This window comes from Falco rusticolus, chromosome 3 (genome assembly GCF_015220075.1).
Source record: "Falco rusticolus isolate bFalRus1 chromosome 3, bFalRus1.pri, whole genome shotgun sequence".
Lineage (NCBI taxonomy): Eukaryota > Metazoa > Chordata > Aves > Falconiformes > Falconidae > Falco > Falco rusticolus.
The window spans coordinates 5,514,872-5,541,003 of record NC_051189.1 but is presented as its reverse complement, the minus strand read 5'-3'; the positions used below and the strand labels follow the sequence as shown (position 1 = coordinate 5,541,003).

The 26,132-nt window shown below is 34.6% G+C and overlaps 1 protein-coding gene across 1 annotated transcript in view; it reads right to left on the bottom strand.

Moving 5' to 3' along the window:
• Nucleotides 1-26,132, bottom strand: part of CDH9 (cadherin 9) — a 66,772-nt gene that overhangs the window by 13,346 nt on the left and 27,294 nt on the right. Inside the window, exons 3-7 of the mRNA XM_037382216.1 lie at nucleotides 7,925-8,044; nucleotides 5,452-5,619; nucleotides 3,503-3,690; nucleotides 1,933-2,186; nucleotides 462-598 (exon numbers count right to left, since the gene is read on the bottom strand). Coding sequence (XP_037238113.1) covers nucleotides 462-598; nucleotides 1,933-2,186; nucleotides 3,503-3,690; nucleotides 5,452-5,619; nucleotides 7,925-8,044 — 867 coding nt within the window. The remainder of the gene's footprint in view (nucleotides 1-461; nucleotides 599-1,932; nucleotides 2,187-3,502; nucleotides 3,691-5,451; nucleotides 5,620-7,924; nucleotides 8,045-26,132) is intronic.

Below are 26,132 nucleotides of genomic sequence, written 5' to 3'. Positions count from 1 at the left end.
AAGAATTTCCTCTAGTTTTGGCTTCAAATGAAGCTATTTCCTGATCTAAGTTAAAACGGTTGAAGTAAATCATATATACTTCCCCTGTTTACAATGGTCATTCTGACAGTGTATTATTTGTCATAGATATCTTTATTTTCCAAGGATTTTCCCAAAGACTTAGCTTAGGATAAAGCCAGTACATCACACCTGCACCAGATTATTTGCTGGGAATTCTCAGAGAACCAGTTAACTTGTATAAGATATACTGTATATAGTTTTGTTGAGATTTCAAAATTATCTTTTCATAAATGGGCAAAGACAATCCTAAAGTACCAAACTGAACTTTGAGATGTGCATTTAAAGACACTCTGCATCTTGTTAATAACTGAATAAGGGCAAAACTAATGAAACAAGATAAATCATAGAATTTCAATCTTTTCTTGGTTCTAATGTTCCGAGGTAGATGATTTCCAGCTTACTGATTTCAGTTGCTATGACAGTGATGTTGTGCCAGGGAGTTTCTTCCCGGTCAAGTGCCTTTGAGATGAATAAGGATCCATTTCCTGAATAGATGTTAAATATTCTGTCAAGGTCAGTGTGTCGATCCACAGAATATCTGTCAAGATACAGTACAACTGAGCATCACTATCTCCTGTGACAGTGTCTACAGCCACCTCTAAAACATTTCTAATTTTTACTGTGGTTAATCAAGAACATTTTCTTTACAATTAGCTTAAGCTTTCCTGTAGCTACCTGAGAAGTGCAACATGTTACAAATACTGAACAGATTTTTAAGACCAGTGGGTGGGATGAAAAGCAAACTATTTATGTGGGCAGTTTGTTAGACTGACATTTGAAATTACATTTTAGCTTATAAAGTGAATGCTGGGATAACAACTAAAAAATGAACATTCTCTAGATAATGTTTTTGCCAATTAATTGTTTCTTGAAGAACTCAGTTATTAAAGGACATGCATTTCAAATATAATTAACTATCAATTTATAGCAAGATATTTTTGAGATGTTAGAAGGACCATCAAAATCACCATAAAAATCTTTGCATTTGTTGTTGTTTAAGATGAAAATTCCTAAAATCACGTTTTATGACAGTTTTTTTTTTTTTTGCTTCGTTATTTCTCAGCAAGGAAAAAATCATCTTACAGTTGTTGGGAATTTTTTTTAAGTTAGTCTAGTAGTTACCAGTTATAGCAGGTTGAGTCAAGATTTTATACATAGATTACTTTAAAATATTTTATTTTCTTCATTCCCTCATATCTCCTACCTCAAACTGTACTGATGCAGAACATAACAGGCTTGTTCAGAAATGCAGAAATCAAGTTTCATAATCAGTTGCATGGTAAATACACAAATGTCAGTGCTGTGTTTGTCACTGCAGATAATAGTAGCAGATGGCTGACAATTACAGCAATTTCACAGCACTGAACTCTTACCTCTAATAGTTATGACTTTATCACAATAATTTATTTTTTTTATTATAACGTGATCATTAAACAGTTAAGCTATAGAACATGGTGGACGATGTTATATCTAAGGGATTATGAAGGTACAGAAGGCCAACAGCTATCAACCAGCGATGAGTGTAGAAATACACCATTTTGAGTATTTTACATAAATTTGCTGCTGAAAACATGTTTCAAAAGGATAATCTTATGAACAGTTTGGTGAAAGTACTAGAACAAGATGTCATTAAATGCTGACCTCTCATTTCCTTTTACCTGGATCCTATTAGCTGTCCTTCAGGAGCATAGTCTGCTCTGTTAACTGTATTTGCCTTCACAAGCTCCCACTGATATTTATCTGCTTGACACTTTTCAGTAGCCCCTATGTGCTTAATTATGCAGGTGGCCCCCTATTACATTGCACTCTCACCACTCTTTTGCATAAGACTCAACCCACATCTAAAACATTTTATATTGTGTAATGGCTTACTTTATTGCATTCTTTGTTATATCTGGGTCTTGGGCTACAACCTGCCCAATAATGTTTCCTTCCTTGGCATCTTCATCTACTTCTATTAAATACCAGGGTCTGCTGAACACTGGAGGTTCATCTATGTCTTCCACAGAAATTTTGACCATAGCTGTGTCTTTGAATGGCCCCAGTTGGAGAAAACGAGGATCAGGATGAGTGTTGGTTGCTTCCACTCTTAAGTTATATAACTTCTTGTTTTCAAAATCCAGATGCTGGGGAGCAAATAACAATAATAATAGAGAAAATTGTGTCACTTTACAAGAAAAGTGAGTCAGTTTTTTAATGCTGAATTAGAAATACAGGCACTTTTACAGCAAAAACTTTAATATTTAATGCCTCTTGAAGAAGATGGAATATATTAGGGCTTGTTCTAAGTATAAGCAAAATAGTGAATATTATAGTCCAGCAAGGCAATTATAATCCCTTTGCCTACTACTCGTTCAGATTGCTGGAAAACCAGGAGGTTTCAATCTATAGAAGAAAGAAACAGGGAAATTGGACTCAATCCATCACTAGGAGTTGCTAAAGGTCTTATTTGTCTCATCTCATTGGTAGGAACAAGAACAACTATCCCAGCTCCTAAATGCTCTCTGTCCTATTTCCTTTTTCCTTACTCCTCCCCCAATACCATCTACCCTTTCAATTTCTGCATTAGGAGCAACCCAGGCCTGTCTCTGGCCTCCATGTTCCAAAGTGAAAAGAAAAACTATGGAGTCTGATTTCCAATGTACATGACATCTGTATTACATATATCCATACACACACATGTATACATACATTTATATGTGCAAACATATACATGCATGCACATACATAAACCTGCCTGTTTCCAAATATATGTGTATAGATCTATATTTTATATATATGTATATCTCAATTAATTGTTACTGATGTGTTCAGTAACAATAGAACTGAAAGGAGCATTCAGAGTGCAACAGTCTGAACACTAAAAAGCTGCAAACAAATCTGTCAGAGATATAGTAATTTGAATTAAATTTCTGCCCATGTCTTTGCTCTTTGGACTTCCATTGACATAATATATAACAACTTGAGTTTCACTAAGGTTGGACTTAAACCAAAACAGATTTTAGGTACTGGGAATACCTGACTGTTGGACAGATTAGAGAGGGACAATTTAGCCTGGGAGGTGTAAGTTCATCAGACTTCAGGTGAGCCTCCAACCCTTGTGAGCCTTACTGCAGTATTCAGCTGACAAATCCCCCTGTGAACTGAACCCATCCAGGTTTTCACAGCCCTAATCTGAAAGTACTGTGTGTGATAGTACGTATATATTGAACAGACAGCAGCCACTGAAATATTGCTTTATGTGAAGTGACATGCCAGTAAATTTCCCTTGAGACTTGAAAATAACAGATACCTGCTGAAGAAAGAGAAGAACAAAACTAATACAACAACTCCTTGGCAGCCTGACCCCTCATGAGATCTAGCCTCCCTTTCCCTGAAAAAAGAAAAATAACGATAACACCTGGAGAGCTAAGTACATATAAAAGAGGGAGAAAAAATAAACCTTTTTGACAGTTATAATCCCTTCCTGTGTGTCCTTGTCAGTGATGATATCAAACATGTCTGATCCATCCCCATTGGAGATGTTATACTCAATCTCTGCATTTTCACCCACATCAGGGTCATTGGCTTTAATTCTGCCAAGAGGAGTCCCAGGTGGCGCAGACTCAGGAGAGCTGAACTGGTAGGTGCCTGGAACAGCAAAATCAAGCATTTTTTGTTTTGAGAAGCTTTGTTCTTCTGAATAATAAACATCTTCAATTTCACCTGGATTTTTTAAGTAACCTGAAGTTTGAAACACTGTAAGAAAAATGCAGTTAGTCATCATACTAAACTTTAAAACAAGATTTGGAGTTGATTGACAAACTGTCACAAAAATTCCAAATGATTCTTCAAAGCCATTTAGTGCTGTGCTTTTAATGTGTGGTGTTTTTTTTTTTTTTTTTCTTCAGCTTTAAGGAACAGAGAGCCTCAACAATAAGAAACAGTTCTAACCTTGATTATTTAACAGTAGATATAGATCTATTTTCTCAGTTTTCTAGAAATATTCCCAGATATATTTAGAAGTAGTAGGGGACTTTGTTTTGTTTTCTCAAGGCACAAGAGTTTTAGAAATCAGTGTGGATTTTGAAAAGAGTTTAAAACAAAATAGGCACTTTTAAAAAATTCTTTTGAAAAATACACTCAGGATTTGTAGGTGTTCTGTGTGAAAGTCATTCATTCATCTGTTATTGGTAATACATACTAAAGTGTCATGGTAAAGAACATTTGATACATGTTCATGTTAATTGCTATAGTTAATTTAAATGCAGATACATTCAGATTTTCTTTAATTTACTGTGCATATACTTGTGCTCTTTCAATGGTTGGTTTCATTTAATGTTTTTATAATCAAGGTTTGCTAGAAAGAAATCTGATTATACATTTTATTCTTGCCCATGTGTTTGAAAAGTGAATGTATATATATTTTCTGACAACATTTGCCATAAAAGTCTAACTATAAAGATAAGCTGTTGCAGAAAAAGTATAAATCCAGTGTTTTTCTTCTGGTTATTCTGTCCAGTCAGAACTAGACAATGAAGATCTCTCATCACTAGGCAATACACAAATGTTTCTAAATCAATGTTTTCAGTTATTTATTACCAATAATATGAAAAAAAAATAATCTGATATAGTCAGCATTTGCATGTGACATTCCCGAATCTGATGTTATTTTTTTATCTGTTTTCTTATGTAAATTAATATTAATTTACTGAGTGAAGTTGTAGCACTGGAAAAATACCTTAAATATCTGACAGAATGCACACCTGCACCTGATAAAATGCACAATCCTTATTTGAAGGGTCCAATAAGGACCTGTATGTTAAATATTGACTTGTAACAAAGTACAGTCGAGTATCTTTCTTACAACTACCCTCTTTTCCCGTATTTACAAGCCCTTTGCTTTCTTCTAAGACACTTAAGGGGTCCTGAATGTTCCTTTTAAATACAACTAATATACCAAACATCCGAGTGCTGAATGGGTTTTCAACCCCAATTGTACAAACTACAAAAGTGTCACTGCAAATACCTTATATTTATATAAATTTATAACAAAAAGGAAGCTAAACATGTGGAACTATAAGTGCCTCCAAAAACTTCTAGATTTTGTAATTGAATTCCTCTAAAGGCTTTCAAGTCACTGCAGTTAGCCTAGGTTATTGTTACAGCTCGCATTCCTGTAAGCACACTAAGAATGGGAAGTAAGTTTATCATTCCAAGAAGTATTTTGCTCTTAAAGAAATGGAAGCAGTGATTCCCATTTGTCTTAATAATGCTGCAACATAGACGCAGCAGTGGGCTAGTATTTATACTAAATAAAAAGGGAGAAAAAAAATCCCAGACTGTGACAGTATAACAGCTGATTTTAGAGAGTTTTTTTGGAAAACAACAGAACTATGAGATGCTCCATACTCTGGGGGAAGCGAGGTGGATTGTCGTTGACATCCGTCAGAGTGATGTTCACAGTGGTGGTCCCTGATAGTCCTCCCATCTGGCCTCCCATGTCCTTTGCCTGGATGACCACTTGGTACTGTTCCCTGTTTTCTCTGCTCATGTCCGGTAAAGCAGTCTTGATTATGCCTTGGAAAAGAGAGGAAAAGAAGAAACAGAGAAGTGAAGTACCACCCACTTTAATCTCAGAGTTTTTACATGGATTCACATAAGGTAACTGTGCAGATGTTAATCCATAGTAATCAAAACAAGAAATACGGCAATAAGCCTTTCAATCTAAGGCTGATTTAATGTGATTTTAAGAAAAATAAAGGAGAAATAAATGTAACAGGGATATTATTCATTGTTTGTGATGTGCTAAATGAATCTAATCATTCTTTCAATGACAAAAATATAAATTTGTTGAATTAATGATACTTTTCAGCTACTGTCCCCAGCTATTATTTTAATGAATTTTTAACCTCCAAACCTGGTGAGGTTTTGATGTTATAGCGCAAGACTGAACTCTAACATGCCTTGGATTCATTCTTTGGACTGTAATAGAGCATAGATTTTAATGTCCAGTGATGGCCGCTGTAAGATAGCTAGGGTTATAAGTAATAAAAAAAAAATTAGACAAGACTATAAAATCTTTTCTGGGTGTCCAGTCTCACTAATTTCATAAATGTAATTTAAATGTCTCAGAGTGTTCTGAAGACACAAAAGTAGGGAGCTCAGGAGACAAAACCAAAAATCCCATAGCCTGAACACAGAAGTCACCTCAATTCTCTTGGGGTCCAGAGCCCAAAAGACCATTTCATTGAAGTGGACACACACAAGTTTTCTTTCAGAAAATCAAGCAGAACTTTTTTTATTTTTTTATTTTTTTATTTTTTTATTTTTTTTTTTTGTATTTTGAAGGTGGTGGCTTTGCAAGGCTGAAGTGATGAGGGTTTTCTCTTGTGAAGTGGGAGAATTTAAACACAGCATCCTTCTTGCCCGGGTTATTTACACCTTTGCCTTTCCTTTCTCAGAAGGTGGCTCTCATTACAAGCTTATCTTGATATGGAAACTGGTTTATTCTGCAAAAAGCAGCTACATTGGAAGACTCCTATTCATAGAAAGAGAGTGAAACAAAGGAAAAAAAGAAACACCTTTGTAGTCTAGTGGTTATGGCATTTATGTCTGATCCAGGATTACCAGGTTCTGATTACTTTACTTGTTAATATATGTAACATTAAAAAGCAAATTGGATAAAAATGAAAGATAATCCTAGAAACAAAGATGAGAACCCAGGTCTCCCCAAAACCGTTTGCCTGCCTGATCTCCTGCTGCTATCAGTTAATGACCATGTGGTACTGAGCCTGTTTCCCTGCTTATGCCTAGTACATATGTTTTGAGTAGGAGACTGGAGAAAAGAGAAAAAGAAGAGAGACAGGGAAAAGGTGGAAAAAACCCAAACACTTTAATCCTAGGCAAAATTATTATGCTTCCCTTTAAAACTATAGCCATGTGACATACAATCTTTTTTATACAATGCCCTTGCTGTATTTAAAAAAGAATTTGTTTCAAAAGGAAATTAGGCATCATCTGATTGTGCTTAATGGATTATTAACTTCAGGGATTCTGGGCACAATTGCACTTAAACTCTGGATTCTCAAACTAGAAAAATGTAGATAATGTGCAGGAACAAGATAATGCAATTCCTGCTAAATCTTATGTGCATTAGGATTAAATATCTGGAGGAGAGGAGAGTGGTGTTCTTTGTTTCTTTTGTGAATCCTGATTTTGGATTATAGATATCCAAAGTTCAAACAAGTTTTTCTTCTTTGTGTCTGTCTCTTATGTAATTTCTGGTGTAACAGTGAAAAGGGTGTCCATTCATACTTTACAACTTAGAATCATTAATGCTTCTTGCTTCAATTCTAATAGCTGTTGGAATCAGAGTACAGTTGTTAAAAACTTCAACTTAAAGAGTTAAAAATTGTCAAAAATCAAGAATCAATCACAAACTTTTAGAAATATTTAATTTACCTTTGGGGATATATTTTTTTTTTTTAAACCTTATATTCTGACACTTTCCAGCTCCTTTTTTCTTTTCTTAAAGACAAACAGATGAAATTCCCAGAAACTGGTGTAAAATAAATTTTAATATTTTCATGATTCTTTGGACCCTTTACAGTAAGCTACATCCTTGCTGGACTGTTGACCTTTACAGTTAACACTCATCTTCTGGTACCAAGTAAAGAAGTTCTTCTGAAATAATTTTATTTTAACAGAAAAAGGCATACTTTCACTGTGATTCCAGTTGCCATTTAGAAAAAGTGTATCAGCTTCATGACAAGTCATATGATACCATAAGCTTGTTCCAATATTTAAATGCAAGTGAAAAACCTCTTGATCCCTGCATCCTGTCTCTGTATTTGCAAAAAGTAAGACTAAATGAATTACTAACCTGTTTCTGGATCCACTGAGAAATATGGCTGTCCCTGGAGGATGCTGTACACCACTTTGGCACTGTTTCCATAGTTGGCATCATCAGCGTCTGTGGCTGTCACTTGAATAACAGATGTACCTAAATGGGTACCAAGCAAGGAATCAGCAGATTTTAAGACATCTACTTCTTGTAAACCACATAGAGTTGTTTCAGTATTAAATTCAGCAAAACATCAAACAGCACCCAGTGAACAAACCCAATGTTACCCTACCCAAGCAAACAGTAAAATAAAGTCTCATCTTCCTCATGACTAAAACTAAAATTTTTATTACTTAAGATTCACGCTTCAGTTAAACATGAGTAAATGCATAGGGATTGATGCGTCTTTGAAGCCCAACGCAACATTAGGTTTTGGGTGATCAGACTTGAAGATTTTTATTTTCTTATAACATGACCTCAGTTGAAACTGTTCACTTGAAAGGTAGGTAAAAAGTGTGAAAGTACCTTTATGATTCTTAAGATTGGATTACTCAGTAAATTAACCTAAAACAAATTTCCCCATATTAATTTTCTGCTTACATGACAACCTCCAAATATCTGAAGTCAGAAAGAATAAAAAAATTTGTCTCATTGTCCTGATTTCAAATGGATTGAATTAATGTTCTTCCTAGTAGCTGGTACGGTGCTGTGTCTTAGATATAATATGAGAATAATGTTAATTTACTGATGTTTTAGTTGTCGATAAGTAGAGCTTACCCTAATTCAAGGACTATTCAGTTTCTCATGCTCTACCAGTGAAGAGGTTCACAAGAAGCTGGAAGGAAGCACAGCCAACCTGAACAAGCCAAGGGAACATTCCATACCATAGAATGTCATGCTCAGTATATAAACAGGTGGGAGTTGGCTAGGAGGAGCCAATTGCTGCTCAGGGACTGGCTGGGCATCAGTCTGTGGGTGGTGAGCAATTGCATTGTGCATGACTTGCTTTTCTTCAGTTCTATTCCCCTCTCTTTCTCTTTGTGGTCTCCATTTTCATTACAATTATTATTACTTGTATTAGTAGCAGTATTATATTTACTTTATTTTAATTATTAAACTGTTCTTATCTCAACCCACAGGTTTTAATTTTTTCTGATTCTCCTCCCCATCCCACTGGGGGGAGGGGCAGAGTGAGTGAGCTGCTGTGTGGTAATTAGTTATCAGCTGGGATCAAACCATGACACTCATCCTACCTAATTTTTAAGATGCTTTTAAAAATATTAGCTTGGTTTTGCAATAAGAAATTCTGGGTTTTTTTTCTCCCTGGATCAAAGTTATCCACCTGTTTGGCAAATAATTGCCATTAAACAACAACTACATTTTTTCAGCATTCACTTGTTTTGCATGGAACTGGCTTACCCGTGTCCTGTAATCACAATGAGGAGAATATAGGTTATATGGGATTAAGAGCACTGTGAACCTTTAAATTTGGTGTAGTTTATGGATTAGAAGCAAGTGAAAGCTTCCATAAAGCCTTTCTTATAAGATATATAAATGGAAAAAACAGTTATTCAGAAGTTTTTGTGTCTAAGCAGTTTTCAAGATGTCAGGATACATTTTGCTAACATGATCTAGATATGACAGATGTCTGGATAAATGCAGGCAGTCCAATAGCTAGAAGTGTAAAGGCCATTAAATCCTTGCCAAGGGCAGAAGGGTGACTGAGAAGTAGCTCTTCACCCTGTTTGTGGCTGGGTATTTTTTAAGTATCTCACGTTCCTTATAAGAAAAAAAGTCTAGTGAACACTGTCCACTGAAGTGTTTCCTTTTTTTCTTCACCTGCACCCTCTCTAGATTGAAGTTCACCCAGATAACTTGAAGTATCTGTCTTGACTATAAATTTAGAAGATGCTTATTTACCTGTGACTAATGCAATTGAAATGAATCATCTCTACTGTCGCTCTTCACTGTATATGAGGGATCGGGGAAAGTAGAAATCCAGACTAATCAAAACAGATTTATGAAGGCACATATTGTTTGATCCTGTTAGCTGGATCTGTTTTCTTATAGTATGTAATACTTCTTTACACATAATAGTTTTTCCTACATAATAGTAACAATTCCAACTATTTCAGGTTATCTGAACAGCATGACAAGAGGGGAGGAATACTTCCTTCTGTGCAACAAACCAGCAGAATGAAGTTGTAAAAATGTTTTATCACAATTCATCGAACTCTGAAGAGGATTTTTACCATCTGCAAACTAGATTACTTTTGCTTGGTTAAACAGTGCCAAGATGAGCTGTAAAGGTAATCCTGAAGAGGTGAATATTTAAGGACAATTTTATCACTAACAGCGTCCAGCAGAACTGCTCGTCTGGACAAAAAATAGATTTTTGAGAAATGTAAAGTTCTATGACTCTTATCTGCTTTCAAAAAAGCAAGTAAGTTAAATCCCATGCCTCCTCAAGACTAACAAGGAAAAGAGACTTAATATCACTTCCCAGCCTATTTAAAAAAAAAAAAAAAGTAAAATTTGTCAGTAGAATCATATGCTTAATACTGTGTGCCACTGTGACATCTCGAAGTTAATGCTCAAGGGAGAGGTGTGTGTCCATCCCACACTTTCCCAAAAAAACCCCAAAATATCTTCATCAGGGAAACTTTTGCTGTGCCCTCCTGACCTAGGCACTCTTTTGGTACAGACACAGATGTTGGTTGTAACAACTGAATGCACATTAACTTTCTTTTCCTATTGTACTGTTATGGTGAAAAAAAGAATGCTGATGCCTGTTTTGAGAATGACTTTTTGTATATATATTTGTGGTTTTGTTTTTTTTTTAAAAGTCATTACAGAGCTCAGGGCAGTCTTTGGGGAAATTTCTATCTTTGTCTCATTGGAATGTATATCTTTGTTTCCTGAGGCTCAAGTGCCGTATAATTATGGTTGCTGAGGACAGCACAGAAGCTGTAACCCTACAGAAACTTTGTGGGTCATCACCAGATATTCAACTGGATCTTAGATAGAATTAGATTTCACTATAGTTTGCAAAATATCAGGGTTTTTTTATTTTTTAATTTTTGTAAAGTGGTGAAAAAATAGGGTTATAACAGCTGTTTCTTCCTAGTAAACTAATAATACAATTGTGAGAAATGATTAAGAAAAGTATGTCCTCAGAAAATTTGTTGTCGGCATGCAGTTCACACTTTTCTCTGCCAACAGTCTGCTGTGTCATAAAGGAGAATCCTCACAGACAAAAGGAAATGCTTGTGCAGCTTTTTTTATGAGGAAAGAAACTTCTCAGGTTTTGGGATCCAAAATTAAACCAGTCTGGATCTTTCTAATTAAAGATAATTATGCCCTGTCCTCACCTCCAGCTGAATGGTACCCACAGAATGTGAATGTATTTATTAATTTGTTTATTTATATTCTCGATTAACTCACAAGCAGCCTTTCCCCCACATTTGTCAGTGAAATCTGCATTATTTAAAATACGAATCAGGCTGCTAGATTAGAAATTAGAAGTTTTCTGAGATACTTACACAGCTGCCAACAAGAGCAGTAATGAAGAAGTGAAGTAGAGCCTGGGAAGAACTGGGGGTATTTTAGGTTTTTTGTTTGTTTCTCACCATCCGGCTCTATTTTTAATGGGCAATAAATCAAATTGATTTTCCCAAGTCGAGTCAGTTTTGCCCCTGATGGTAATGGGAAGTGATCTACCTGTCTTTATTGCAACCCATGAGCTTTTCCATATAATTTTCTTACCCTGTTCTGTTGAGAAGGAGTGAGAGAGCAACTAGATGGCCCTCTTGCAGCCAACCAAGATCAAACTGGTGTGAAAGCTGACAGAAAAAATGTGAGAATAACTACAATAGCAGTCTGAGTGATAATATCACTTTTCTGCAAAACAAAGTGAACCCAAACCTACCCAGCAAGCCTATCCCATTTCAGGATGGGAACTAAATCTCGGAGTTAAGAGGAATGTCTTATTTTCTTTTCCTCTCTTTTTTTCTTTTTCTTTTCCTTCATGCAACTTGCAGATTGTTTTGTTGCGTTTAACTCTCAAAGATTCTCTCTATGTCTTCATACAATGAGTAAGGAATAGCAGTTTGCTGAATGTGTTGAATTTGCCAAGCATCAGCGTGTTTTGGGGTTTTTTTTCTTCATTTTTTTCTCTGCTTAGACGTACATTTGAGTCTGGAAGCTAAGGCACTTTGAAAACACAGCTGTGATGGATGGGGTACTAATTTAAGGGTAGAAAAATGAAGGATAATTGTGAAGATAACCTGAGAGAAAATAAATTTAGATTAAATTTGTTTAAGTAGTGTCTTTGTGTGCATGTGTTTGTGTGTGTGTATGTATGCAGGTATATGCATGTAAGAATGTACAGTCCACAAAAGGAAAACTGAATTAGGGAGAGCATCACTCCACATCTAGGACAGTATAACTCAGTGTTAGGACTAAGTGCCACTAACACAGATATCCAGAACTCAGGAGGTTTAAGACAAAATTGAAAAAAACATTTGAAATGAGAATGTTTTTCTGAATTATGTTTAAAGTATTTTCAAATTTTTTGTGCTTTTCAGTCTTTGAAAGAGTCTTTCTGGTATAATTAAGTCTTCTAACACCATACCAGAGTGCATTGCAAAACTGCAATAAATAACCTGCAGAAGACTGCTATAGTGCAAAAAAGGTCTTCCACTGATGATATAGGCACATATTTTGCTATCTTTTCATGTAAAGTCATACTCTTCAGCATGTAACTCTTATTCCTACTTGGCTTCTTTGGTTGACATGAGTTAAAACAGCTGCCAGTCAGAAGAATATATCTGCATCTATTTGAAAATGCTATTTTTACTGATAACTTTTTCTGTAACCTTCATTTTGAACAGTAATCTCCAGCTTGAGTGAAAAAAATGAGCAGATTATTTTGTTAACGTAGTATGTTTCAAGATTCCACCATGAACGTTGGATCAAAAAGTGTCAGATAGGGATTTAAATATCATTCAGAGCTATGACATTTATTTTCCAAAGGGAATTCTGTAACTTCAAAATGCATGTTGAGTTTGACTCCGACATTTTTTATAAAAGTAAGATTTTAGATCAATTCAAACTTTTGATTTTAAGAAAAAATAAGATGTTTGCTTTAGCCTTTAGCCTTCTAATGTAAAGTTTTCAAAAAGTAATTTGGGAATAAAAGAATCTGAAATTGCTAAACCAGGATGTTTATTACATTATCAGACAGCTTCCTTTCTATTTTTTCTCAACTTCTGTCAAAATTGGAAATTATTGAAAAGTTCTGACTTTTACAGACAATGTGTGTGTGTGTATGTGTACCTAGTCCTGTTTAAGAGAGCGCTCCACTCCAAGCAGAAAGGCTGTTTCATTTTCAGAAATAGAAGAGCAGCTGGGGCAAGCAGAGAGGCAGGAAGGACTTTATCTCCCTAAAGGAGAAGGTCTTGTGCTTGCTTCCTGTTTTCACACACAATGACAGCTTGCTGTTCATCAAATTTATTTATGGAGGAAAGATTTTAGAAGTGGATTACTTTCACAAGCTGAAAAGATTTGGGAGAGCTCTGGAAAACCGCTGGAGGCAAAATTAAGAATTTTGTTTGGCTAAAAGCCTAAGGAAGATAAGCGAACAGACAGTTTGCTCACACAGCATGGCTCCAAGTATTATTTTCATGTGGATATACTACGGAGATGCCCCAGCTGAAGACATGAGTGAAATTTTAGGTGATCTACAAAAGTATTGACAGATATTAAACCACTTTTGTTTTTGAGAGCACTTTGTTCTCTCTGGATATGAGTCTGTGCTTAGGCAATGAGCTGGAGAAATTATGAACTAGGAGCAGTCAGATGGCACTACCCAAGCCTAAAAAGTTTAGGAACACATAGAATTCACCATCAAATATCTCATTACCATATCAGTTGGACTACAACACTTCAGACTGCTTTCTATACAAAAGGCAGGACTAAATATGGTTGAGAGATAACTCTTACGTTTTGACTGGAAGACAATTCTATGTAGAAAGCTGAACAAATAGGGAACTGCAAAGTAAACTTTGCTCTTTTGTACATGACCACAATTTAATGGAGATTTTACTGAACTGTTTTTTTCTTTGATGTGGAAAAGGCCAGAAGGTTGGTAGTATGAAATATTTGTCAGAGCAAAGGAAAAGGAAGAGTCAAAGCAGAAAAGAGCAAGTATCAAGAGGTAAATAGATAAATGATCCAGGCTAGAAGAGGAATAAAAGGCCATGACTAAAAAAAAAATAATAAATTAATAAATAAAGCCAACTTAGAACATATAAGGAACCTGAGGAGGCAGACTTAATGGAGCAATAACATGATATTGGAAAATTAAGAAGAAACTTAAAAGGTGATTCAGCTATGTATATTCAATAGAAATGTATAAAAAAGAAAAAGGAGGAAAAAGGTGGCATAAAACTGGAGATACAATCGTTTATAAATTACACTTTATCAAATCTATGATTTTTAATAATCTGCCTTATAGGCATGAGGTGAAAACTTAATTTCACTTGAAAACATGTGTGTTATTTTTGTGTATACAGTCTCACATGGCTGTTCGAGAAGTCAGCTGATATGCTACCTCCTGTAGGTGAGTACTGTGCTTTTGTTGTGGCTACCCACTGATCTTCCATCCAGGAGTCACAAGCTTTGCACTGCTGTGATATACATAAACAGTGACTGTAACCTCTGCCAAGGTGACTGAAACTAATTTATGAGAGATGCAAGAAAACAAAGTTATGCTGCATGGCACAGCCTTACTTCTGTCAGAGATACCTTTTCCTCTCCATTTCACTGCATACCAGTAAAAACAGATGGACCTTACCATCCATTCTGGAAACATAAGATGCTGTTTTTTATGCAGCTTTACTCTGGAAACAGTCCCTTGGATTTTATAAATATAATGGGGAAATAATTTTTGTCACTTCTTGTCAGTGTTGCGTTTTGGTGTTTTGTTTAGTGCTTCCTATTCTATGATAAAATGAAGTAAAATTTTAGATTGTGTTACCAGAACTTGCATTAAAGAAGTATGTGCTAATGATTGTCTCACCACATAAAAAAATGCAATGTGACTTAACTACTCTGTCTTTAATCTGCCTGAAATACTGCATGAGGTAGAGGCTTTTGCCAGTGAATACAATACAAACGCCATTCTAACTTAGTACCTTAAATTGGACTAGAAAAGAATGGCTAAAGCTGAACAAAGCCTCCAGCCCCAGCCCTCCCACTGTTCAATACCTTGATACAATAACTTTAGTTTTCCTTTGGCAGCAATTGTAACTGTGAACTGCATCAGATGCCCTGCATGAGAATTTGGAAAGTGTTATAGATGCAATAACAAGTGGGAAACAGCAAAAAGAACAAGAAGCAGTTTGATGTATCGGTGGGAGAACACTGTTTATTCTTTTGGAAAGCTTCATTTTCCCCTTCTTACCATAAAGAAAGTCACTGCTGAAATAACAATACTGGTACCATCAAATGGCAGTGATAAGACAGAGAAAAGAGTAGTCAGAGTTTTCAAGTGCTAATGTTGACTGGCTTTTACATTGCATTCCCTAGTGACTAAAGAGGTACAGTATAAAGTAATTATAATAAATTAAATGCAGCTTAGGAATCTTCATGTTGTTCAATACACTGTATGTACTTGCAATTAGAAATCACACTTAGGCAAAGCAAGTATCTGCAGCCTATGTTCAAAAAGAAATTGAAACCAAAAATGAAAATAATAAAACACAACATTATCTTCAAAATATCTATTCAAAATAGTGAAACTCCCCCGCAGCATGTTTCTGGGCCTGGAGCTGCTATGCATATTGAAAGGTTGTTCCAAGTAGATAGAACTAGTTGCTAATGAAACCAATATGTTGAAGGAGCAACAAGTAATACCATAATTTGGCAGTTAATTATGTTGGTTGCTCTTTCACTGACCACAATGCTTTAATGGAGTATATGGAAACAATCCAGCTTTATGGACTACCAGCTGCCATCTGTGGCAGATCAGCCACAGGAACTCCACCACTTCTTTCCTTGTTAAACATGAGAGCTGGAGACCTTGGCCCTTTTTCCCATCTTAATTTCTGGAAGACTTAAAAACAAAGAAACAAACAAACAAACAAAAAAACCCCCCAGCTTTCAGCTGTTTTTATGATACACTTAGGAAGAACTTGTCCTCCTTGACCCTGCTAGGAGTAGTAGTTCATAAAGACTCAAACATAGTTATCTATTGGTTAAAAATCCTAATTCCTAGCCAACAGTTCCAACTAAGTTTTCAGTCCTATTATAATTTTTAATTTATAAAATAATGAAGAAATCATAGGGATGTTATTTCTCCACTACTTTGAGTGCCCTTTGTTCATGCAGTACAGTTTTAAGAAGCTATCTGCTTTGCCCTTTTCTCAGAAGGAGTTACCTGGGGTCCTCCATACAATCTCTACAGATTTCACTTATGAGCAAAAAAGCAAGCTTAAAAGAAAGTGTTTTCAATAATCGCCACCTTTTAGGACTAAACTTTGAGTTTCTGAGTTCTCTGTACAGCTCTGTATTTTAAAATGCAACACAGACCAGTTTATGGGGTTTTTGGAAGGAAAAGTTAGTTTTCTGTACCTATTTAAAATTTGCTTTCTTCTTTTGAGCTCTGCTTTTGTATCTCTCTATTAGATTTCGGAGAGATTCTGCTATGGATTTCTGTTTATGACTGGAAGCTAGAACCTCACTCTCTTTTGCATATTAAAAATTTGTCTGTAATACAAGTAAATAGAAATCTTTACAGAGTATCTATCTTTTGCCAGCTCTGCAAACAGGTGCAATTTGAAACCATATGTGAATTTCTATTATGACCATGAAAATGTAGTACATGACTATTAAGACAACAGGCTGGTTTCATATTTATTTTATTTTGGGGCATTTTTATCATCTGTGGGAACTCCTGTTTGGGTGGTGATAAAGTCTGACTCTTTAAACATTAATACAGCTGTGGAAAATAATAATTTTCTATGAAAGTGCAGTAAAAGAAGTTATCGGTAAAAAATCTACATTAGTATCTGATATGTGATTCATGAAAGCCTCTGGCTTCTGTCACATTAGATACTGTGGATATTGTCTGTGGAAATGACAATAAAGACCTGTAATTTGGAAGAGAAATGGAGTCTAAAGCAGAGAAAATGAAACAAATTCAGGGCTGTCTCAGTCATGGGCTTTTTTAAAATTACATTAGTTAGAATACTATTTTTAGACAAAAGCAAGACTTCTAGAGCTTGCATGGCTATATATATAAGTAAATATAGATGTAAGTATATACGTGTGTATGTATATACATGTAGATAAACCTCCTGAAATATTAAATAGGTTCACTAGGGACTTTTATGTTATTATTTCTAGACATTCCATTTATCTTCAAAAGTGTTCAAATATCTTGAGTATAATCTTCAAATGATACCCATGCAGAAGTGCTTTACTGAAGACTGAGTTTCCAATGTCTGCAAATTGATCACAAGTGCATTGGCTATTGATTGCAGGGTTATGGTCACAGTAAATGACGCACATAATAAGGGTTATCTTATATGGACAAATCTCATAGATTTTAAATCTTCTGGTTGAAAAAATTTAAGGTATTGATTCCAAATTTCTTGTCTGGGAAACGCCTGACCTAATTTCCAAAGGTTTAGAGGCTGGAGTGTCTAGGTCTCAGTGAAAATTAGTTGGACATATGCTTTTAAATAGTTTGTTTCTCTTACTTAGGTAGACACGCTTTCCTGATAACTAAGGTATCTTTTAATATCTTGTTCATGAAAAGTCAGTATTAGTCTTCTAGACCATGAAATATAAGATACTTTTTTTTTTTTCTGTCCTCTCTTTTAACCACCTCAGTGCAATAAAGAGTTGGCTATTATTCAGGTGGGTTTTTTTACACAGCTGTCATATATTTTGAATTTATGATGAAATAAACCTTTTGATCTTTTGTTTACATCTCCAGTATACTGTGCACATCACCTTATTTATCACAGGCTATTAATCATTTGCCTTGGAGCAGAGAGGAGTAACTGTTATTGAGTTTGCTTTCTGACAGAAAGCTTTGATGAGAATTTGCTATTTATTCGCAGCAACTCTTAAAAGCAGGGTATTTAAACGAATATATATACTTTGGTGGACAGCAAATTAGGTTGTTTTGCTTTGTTTTTTAAATTATCAATTAGGTGTGAGAAATATGTATTTTAAATATGAAGATATGAACAACTTTCATAAGGAATAAAATTGATACTTGCACAGATCTTAATTATACCTGATCTTAATTTCACAATGTCACATATCTATGAGGTTGTAAGAAAAAGCTCTTCTGGAGAGTCTTTTGAGGCATCTGGTTACATAGTAAACAATAAAGTAACTGTGAGTTTCAGGATTTCCCTGTGAAAACTTGCAGATGGATATTTTTCTCGATATTAAGAAAAATACAGTGTTTGCCATGACAAGTGCTGTAGCCTATCTTGTTCCACGTACTTAGTAAAAGATGAGTATCAGTGGGAATAATGTAGAGTAGCTTCCAAATAAGCAGGAGTTAGACAAGATAGTCCAAGATAAGACTTCTTACCTTCATTTTCTTGACTCTGTGAAGGCTGTGTATGACACAGAAAATTTCCAAAATGACTATATGATTGGCAAGAAAGAAAAATGATGACATGTAATAGAATTCAAGCTGAATTGTTAATTGAAGAAAACCACGCACACAGTAATTGCCATTTCAATTATTCATCTTGTATGCTGCTAGAAACTTGTTACCAATTCTTATACCTATTTTCATCATTTAACTGAAAGAAATGTCATTTACCATTTCTGTAATATATATAAACATATTTATCTATTATATATACATATATATATATATATGTATGGGCACATTTTCAGTGAGAAATTTACTTATTTAACAATCTTGTATCCATTATGGGCAGACTTTCATAGTCCTTCCATCTCAGTAGAGAGCCATTCAATGGTCTCTTTTAGGGAGAACTCTTTTGGAAGGGTAATGTTCCTCTCCTGACCTTCCTACTCTTAGGCTGGTGGTACACTGAAGATAGATCATTTGTAATAGAAGTAGTACTAATCATTCAGATTCATATGAGATAAAGTTTTCATTTCTCAGTAGCTCTACTAAAACTGAGAGTTAGGGGTGGAGTGGGATAGCTCATTAAATGAGATACACATAAATAAAGAAGTAGGAGCATGGACCTTTGTTTCATGACAGATTGGTCTGTTTGATGAGACTTAGTTCTTTGGGAGACTGAAAATTATGTAAACACATCTTTATGTACATTTTACTCTGTGTGACAGTTACTTTAAGTTATCATATATTAGAAAAATAAATTGTAAAAAATTGTGGTTTATCTTATGCACAAGTATGATCCATTGTATATTACTTACACATTTTGGAAACCCTTAGAAGTTACAGATAAATCTGGCAGGGAAAAAAAATCCAAACCACCCTGCCTTTGTGTTTGATTTTCAAAATAGATGCATGCATGCGTTAGCATGTTTTTAAAAAATAAACCTGACATTCTACACGCAGCTGCATAACATTAGCAACTAAAATGTATATTCAAGCATTCAGAAAGCTGCCTTTACTTTTATAAATTACTGAAAAGCTTCTGCATTCAGAAGATTAGGCTAAGTAAGCATCCCAGATGTGCTTTGATTTAACAGAATAAAAAAGAGAAATCATATTTCTCAATATAATTTGTAAATTTATTTTATGGCTACATATAACCAATTCTGAAACAGGTTTAACTTATACCTAGTTAATTACAATTCCTTACTTAGATCTGTGTGTCCAGTCTTCCCAGCCTACAACAGATCCAAAGTTTGAGAAATCCCATTTTCAAAACTCATTTAAATTAAGAAAAAAAAAAAAAAATTTAGACACCTAAACCTACACAAGTAACTTAACTACACAGTGTCGGAAAAAAATCCTGTACATTAGCATGATATAAACAGAGACATTAATGTTAGCACTTTAAGACCAAGATCTGACCTTAGACAACAGATTACCTTCTCCCCACTACTAACTTGCTTACTTTAACGTCATGTTATAATTGTAATAAAGGATATAAAATGGGCATGCCTCTATTTGACATCTTCCTTCTGATAAAGAAGTAATGTCAATTAGTCCCAGCTATTCCAGTCCTTGGTACTAGCAGTTCAATAGCCTCAGGCTCCAATATTGTCACATAAATGTGAGAAGGAGCTCACCGCACCTGTTATATTGTATGCTGTCTTAAAAGAAGCAAAATTATTTGGCAGCTGGTAGCTGCAAGAGCTCATAAGGGAATAAATTAGGTGCCTGTAAACTGGCATCATAGATAGAAACTCAGTATTTACTGTGGCTCTGAAAACAAGTTGCACATGGCTGTGAATTGTAACATGTTTATATCAAAGGATGTATAAAGGTTGCATGTTCATATCAGGAGGTATATATACTGGCTGAAGTAATGTGGCTGTTCCTTTATACTTTCAGAATGTCAATGAGATTTTTGTTTTTTAGATGTGAAGCCGTGAAAGATGAAAAGACCTTGGTTTAACATCCTATCAGAAAGACATCTCTAACAATGCAGAACTTATCCCATTGTACTGCACTGCAGTGTGAGCAAAAGTGCTGATGTAAAGAGTTTGGGCTCATTATGCTTTTGTTCAGAGATTATAGTGTTATAGCTGAAAATCTACTGAAATAAAAAGAAGGAAAATGGATAGATTAAAAAATGTTTAGTGGAAGTATGATACAGGAACTTTTAATGCTGATTTCAAGCTCTAATCTACAGAGGTCCAGACCTATGGTTTTTTTTGTTTTGTTTTCAATGTACACAGATAATGGGAAATAATAAAATTGTTGCAATAAAGTAGCCAGGCAAACAGTATTTTACTGAGTCATTTCAGAGGAATATAATGGGGAGCCACGTTTAAAATAGCCCAGGCCTGAAAATTCCATTTGGCAAGAAGACTGCTACTCCACGGGTGCTGTAATGTCTGTTGCTGCAGTAGCTGAACACACTTCGACATATCGATGGAGCAGAGCTGTTCTAGTCTTCCACTAGTGGGTGGGGAATTGATACATAGAGAGATTAAATGAGCTTGTGTTCACCTACAAACTGCATCTCCAAAGTTTAGGCTAACCAGTTTACAAAGCCTATAGTAGCCTATAGTGCTTTAAAAGTCACCCATCCTGCTTACTAATCGCTGCATTTGAACTGCTGTCATCTTAGTTCTTCCTATGAGAAATAGTTTAGACCAGCATGCTGTGAAAGGTCAGCAGGTGGAGGTTTATGGGAGCTCAGAGGAGGTCAAAAACTTCTAAAAATGAATTGACAGCAGCTCAGTTCCTGTAGGACTGAAATATGGAAATTATTTATACCTTCCTGTGTTTACAGCAAGTGCTAACTTTATTTGTTGACAGCACTTCTGCAAAACCTTTATTTCTTCTACCACCAAGAGTGAGCAGTTACTCACAGGGGGTGAATAGATGATTCTGATTTTCCCGTTGTGCTGCCTCAGACTTGTGGTGTCTTAATAAGAAACAAAACCTGCCCCCTCCCCTCCCCCCCCCCCAAAAAAAAAAAAAAAAAAAAAAAAAAAAGATGAGAAAGGAAGCGGGAGTCTTGTCTAGAAGATATGAGGATTTTGTAGCTGAAGAAAACTGAATGTCAAGTGATTTTTAGCTGAGGTTAGATACTGCTGGATGAAAGAGTCTCTCCTGCTTTTATCTGCTATGCTTTGCATGGTCCTGTCGCTTCCGTAGTACCAGCTCTGGCATCTGACTTCATGTGATCCCTCCAAGGGAAAAACAGTAGTGGAAAAAGAATATTGACCTTGAACAATCCATTTTTCTGATGAATTAGCTCCTTAAACTTTCTTCTTTTATGTTTAGAAGGAAACTGGGTAAGGCATAAGACAGCACAAATAGGAGCAGAGACACCAAAAGAAGAAAAAGAGCACCACTACTTTTGGCTGTAGCTTGAGATCTGCTTCTCTGTAGTGTTAAAATGTTCTGTAAATCTTAAATTTGTGGATTATTTAAATTCTTCAGAAGTACTGCTTTGAATCTTGTTAAGGCTGATTTTTGTCCCTCATTTTTCTGAATGTGCAGTCCCTCGATTTTTTCAGGTGTGACATTAACACATTCTGCATAAACTTTAAAGGAACTATAGTATTTCTAATGACTTATGAGGAATTTCCCAAATTTTATAAACATGATTTATTTAAGTTTCCTCTTTACCTTCATATACATATATATATATACATAATATATACATATTAGGTTTTATGTGATTTCTTATGTTAGTTTTTTAAGTGTTTATCTTTTTTTCAGTCAGTAACAGAATAATGCAGCATCAGTAATGGATAAAATGACTAAATATAAAATCAACAAAGCTCTGAAAGAGAAAAACAAATAGATGAATTCAATAGTTACTTTACATTTCATATGTTGTATTTGGATGTTGAATAGAGCTGTACAACAATATTGTCCCAAAATGTTATTGTTAAAAAATAGTTAAATTGCTTTCTGGATTCTAAAAGGAAACTTGTATTTCTTTTGGATCAGCGAGTATGTTTATTTGTTTCTCGAGCTCAAATAATTAGTTGGGAGTGTTGTAAACTCATAGATCTTTCCTCTGAGAATGGTTTCCTTCTTTCTCTTGAAGAGCCAAAATGTCTACATTAACTATGATTTTGTTTATCTATCCTCAGGAAAAAAGCAGTAATTGTAAATTGTTATTAAATTTTACAGTAATTGTGTACATTAATCATGAAATAAAGTTGGTGCAGTGAGATCCTAACACTTACATAACATCCAGCTTGAAATCACTGGACCTGCAGAAATTCAAAATAACCTGTTCATAGTATCAGAGCTGTAGTAAGTAAGTTCCTTGCACAATAGACCTCTTTTTTGCTAGGAAAATGCTGTCCATATTTTATATACATACTTATACAAATGATAAAATAATTTAAGGAAAAAAACCCTCATGATCAAAGTAAGATTCCTTTGGTGTTCTAATGTTTCTTTTCTTTTTTAACTGGAAATACAAATTTTTAAAACACCAACTCATACACTTCTGCAAAAGTTCTACCTCATGTCAAATACAAAATATTTGTAAAGAATTCTATATGCTATCCTAATAAAAATGTAATGCAAGCCTATTGAAATAAAAATGCTATGCATGTATCTAACAGAATGCATGTGCAGAACTGACAAAACCACAAAATACACCAATTTTACTGGAAAAGTAGATTTATATTTTTAACTGTTCAACAAAATGAGGTTTTTCCCTTTTCACCTAGATGGTTTATTTTAAGAAAATATTATGAGGCATTGAACTCATATTTTATGTTTTCATCTGTATTTTATTGAAGGGTGGCTTTGTTTTCACTATAAAGACTTGCATAAAAATAATAAAGAAGGTAAATCTAAGAAGGATAAAAATACTGGATTTAAAGAAGAGAATCCTATGCAGGTTCTACAGAGGTTTTGAAATTCTTTAGTTCTACTGGCAAATGCAGACAGAAATATAGGAAGTATTCTATCTACAGGATTTCTGCCATTGTGCTTAGTTTGACTAAAAGGAATTCTAATGCTGTATTTTAAGTGCAGTAAAACATGAACTTGCAGGTGAAATATTTATTTGAAATATATCTTCCTCTATATATAAAGATAACTCAATTCATTTAAAAATAGAGTATAAGTTAATAATTATCATTCTGGAATTTTGCAAGTTAGCAAAGCAGTTTTCACAAGCTTGTGGCAAAGTCAAGACAGTCATTCACAGCTTTTTTTAATAAGCAGCTGAAATGAGGGAAAATATGCAGAGAGGAAAATATAATTATTTCCTGCTGAAATATGAAAGATGAGAGCTGCTTCCATTTAGTCGTTTACACACATCTGTACGTTAATGCTTACTGACATAAGCAAATTCAAAAATAGAAAATGTGATGGTTCCTGTATTTGGTTCAGGTTTTTTTGTTTTGTTTTGTTTTGTTTTTTTCTTTCTTTTTTTTTAATTGTAAGGCCTACTTAGTCTTGTAAGAGCTTCCTATACAAGCTAACAAACTGTTCTTGAGAAATACATTTATGATTATGTGATGCTGAAAATGTGATGTAACTAAAACTAAATATCACAAAGCACTCTTACTTTAAACCCAGTAGTAGTTGTGATTCTTACAGATTCCCAAGCAATACTGTAGCAAGAGTGAGCAACAATAATGGAACTTCCTTCACAATCATTATGTAATTGATGTTGCAGTATATACTACTGCACTCATAGACAATAGCATGGTAATAAAAATGGAAGTATTAGTGCATATTACCCTGTGTGTTTTACTGCAATTTCATCTCTTCTTCTTTCTTTTAATCTGTGCATATTTATTTTATATATATATATCTTAGAGTATCTGTTAAATACTAGGCACGTTTAGGCACATTCTAATCCTGTATGCCTGAGTTGAAAATGGCTATATTTATGTTTCATATATAATGTCCTATCAAGCTTCACTGTTCAGCCATAAGGAAAACTCTTTTATTCTGAGTGTATGTGCAATAAAAGTAATTTAATGGAAAAATTATAAATTTTCAATTTAGCCATTTAAAATATGGCACTCTATACTCATACAAATCTTGTCATGCAGAAATTCTGAACTAGGGGATGCCTTTGGTTAGATCCATAAAATCTAGAAAGTAGCAGTTAAGTAGGAAGAAACGAGTGCTAAGTTAAATTAGGCATTATCCCTTCTCTTAATAGGATCAATTCAAAGATTAAAAAGAAGTTGTGAAATACTCATCAGCTGCACGCTTAAGATGTTTAATAAGAAAAGATGGTAAGCCTTACTCATTAAAATTAGCAAGGAAGGTACAGAAGGATGCAATATTGACCCAGGTGTCAAAAGGGATTGAACTCCACTGGAGATCTCATTGCTAACTTCCCTTTTTAAAGATTTCTTAATAAATTTATTTATATACTGACAAAAGTGTTTTTCACAATGAGGTGTAGGGTTAGGTTTGATTTTGTTTTATTTTTGCTTTTTAGCAATCATTTTTCACTTGGAAAAATACTTCGATCATAGTTTTGACTCATTTAAGCCTTGAAGATGAAAGTAGATTTTAAGTATGATCAGGGCTGTACTTTCCCTTCTACATGAAGAGGAAATTAAAAGATTATGCTCAAGATGCATATTTAGCTTCTCTGAAGTTTCCTCTTAAAATATTTCTAAAATACAGCCAAATCAGAACAGGTCATGCTTCAAATCCATATGTTCTTCATTGTGACCAAGACTGTATCTTATAGCTTTGACATTCTGTTAAAGATGTTGAACATTTTTGTTCCTATATTTTCTGTATTATGCTTTGATTAACCTTTATGGTCTGTCTAGCATCTTTTTCACATTTTTTTGAATTATTTTTTATTGAATCTACTTACCTAGTCTGACATAAATCTCAGGATTCTTCCAGTTAATTTTAGCACTCTAAAAATATATCTACAGCAGTTATTATCCTCCAGTTCTTCAGCTGATTTTAATGAGAAATTCTGTTATTGAGTTTTGATATCTCTTAGACTAACTTTCTCCTTTTATTTTTGAAGTTAATATCGCTGTGAACATTTAGCATGATCATTTCCATAAAAGCTATCTGAAATGACACTGCAGTCAGCTCACTTCAGTGGTTTTGATTGCTTCCAGTACTAACTTTGCTACACAGCATTTTAGGTATACCCATAATGCTGTTAGATATGACTGGATCCCATTTAGGCATAGCAAGGCTAATTTATGTATAGCTGGATGACTACAATGTAGATATGACAACAGGATTACCACAAACTAGTGCACAAATAAGCATTTATATTTCCCTCTGGGCTTGGATAGGTTGTGCTGAAAATCCATGTTACACTTTCACTGTTTTAACTATCAAACTAGTTAAACATGAGTAAGTTTTGCTGATTGGTATTGAAAATCACACATTCTGTCAGAGGTGTTGACTTATCATCTTCCCTTGTGTGCTTTAGATCTAGTTCTTCCAATAGTAACATAGTGAGAAATATGTAGTATGACATGTCATTTGACTAACAGATACACACAGAGCTAGAAACATTGCTAGTGATTATTCCTCTTCAGTTTCTCAAACTTAGTGACATTTTCCTGAGCTTTCATAAATATCCATTGCCATATTTGTTGAACTTCGCAAACAATAAAC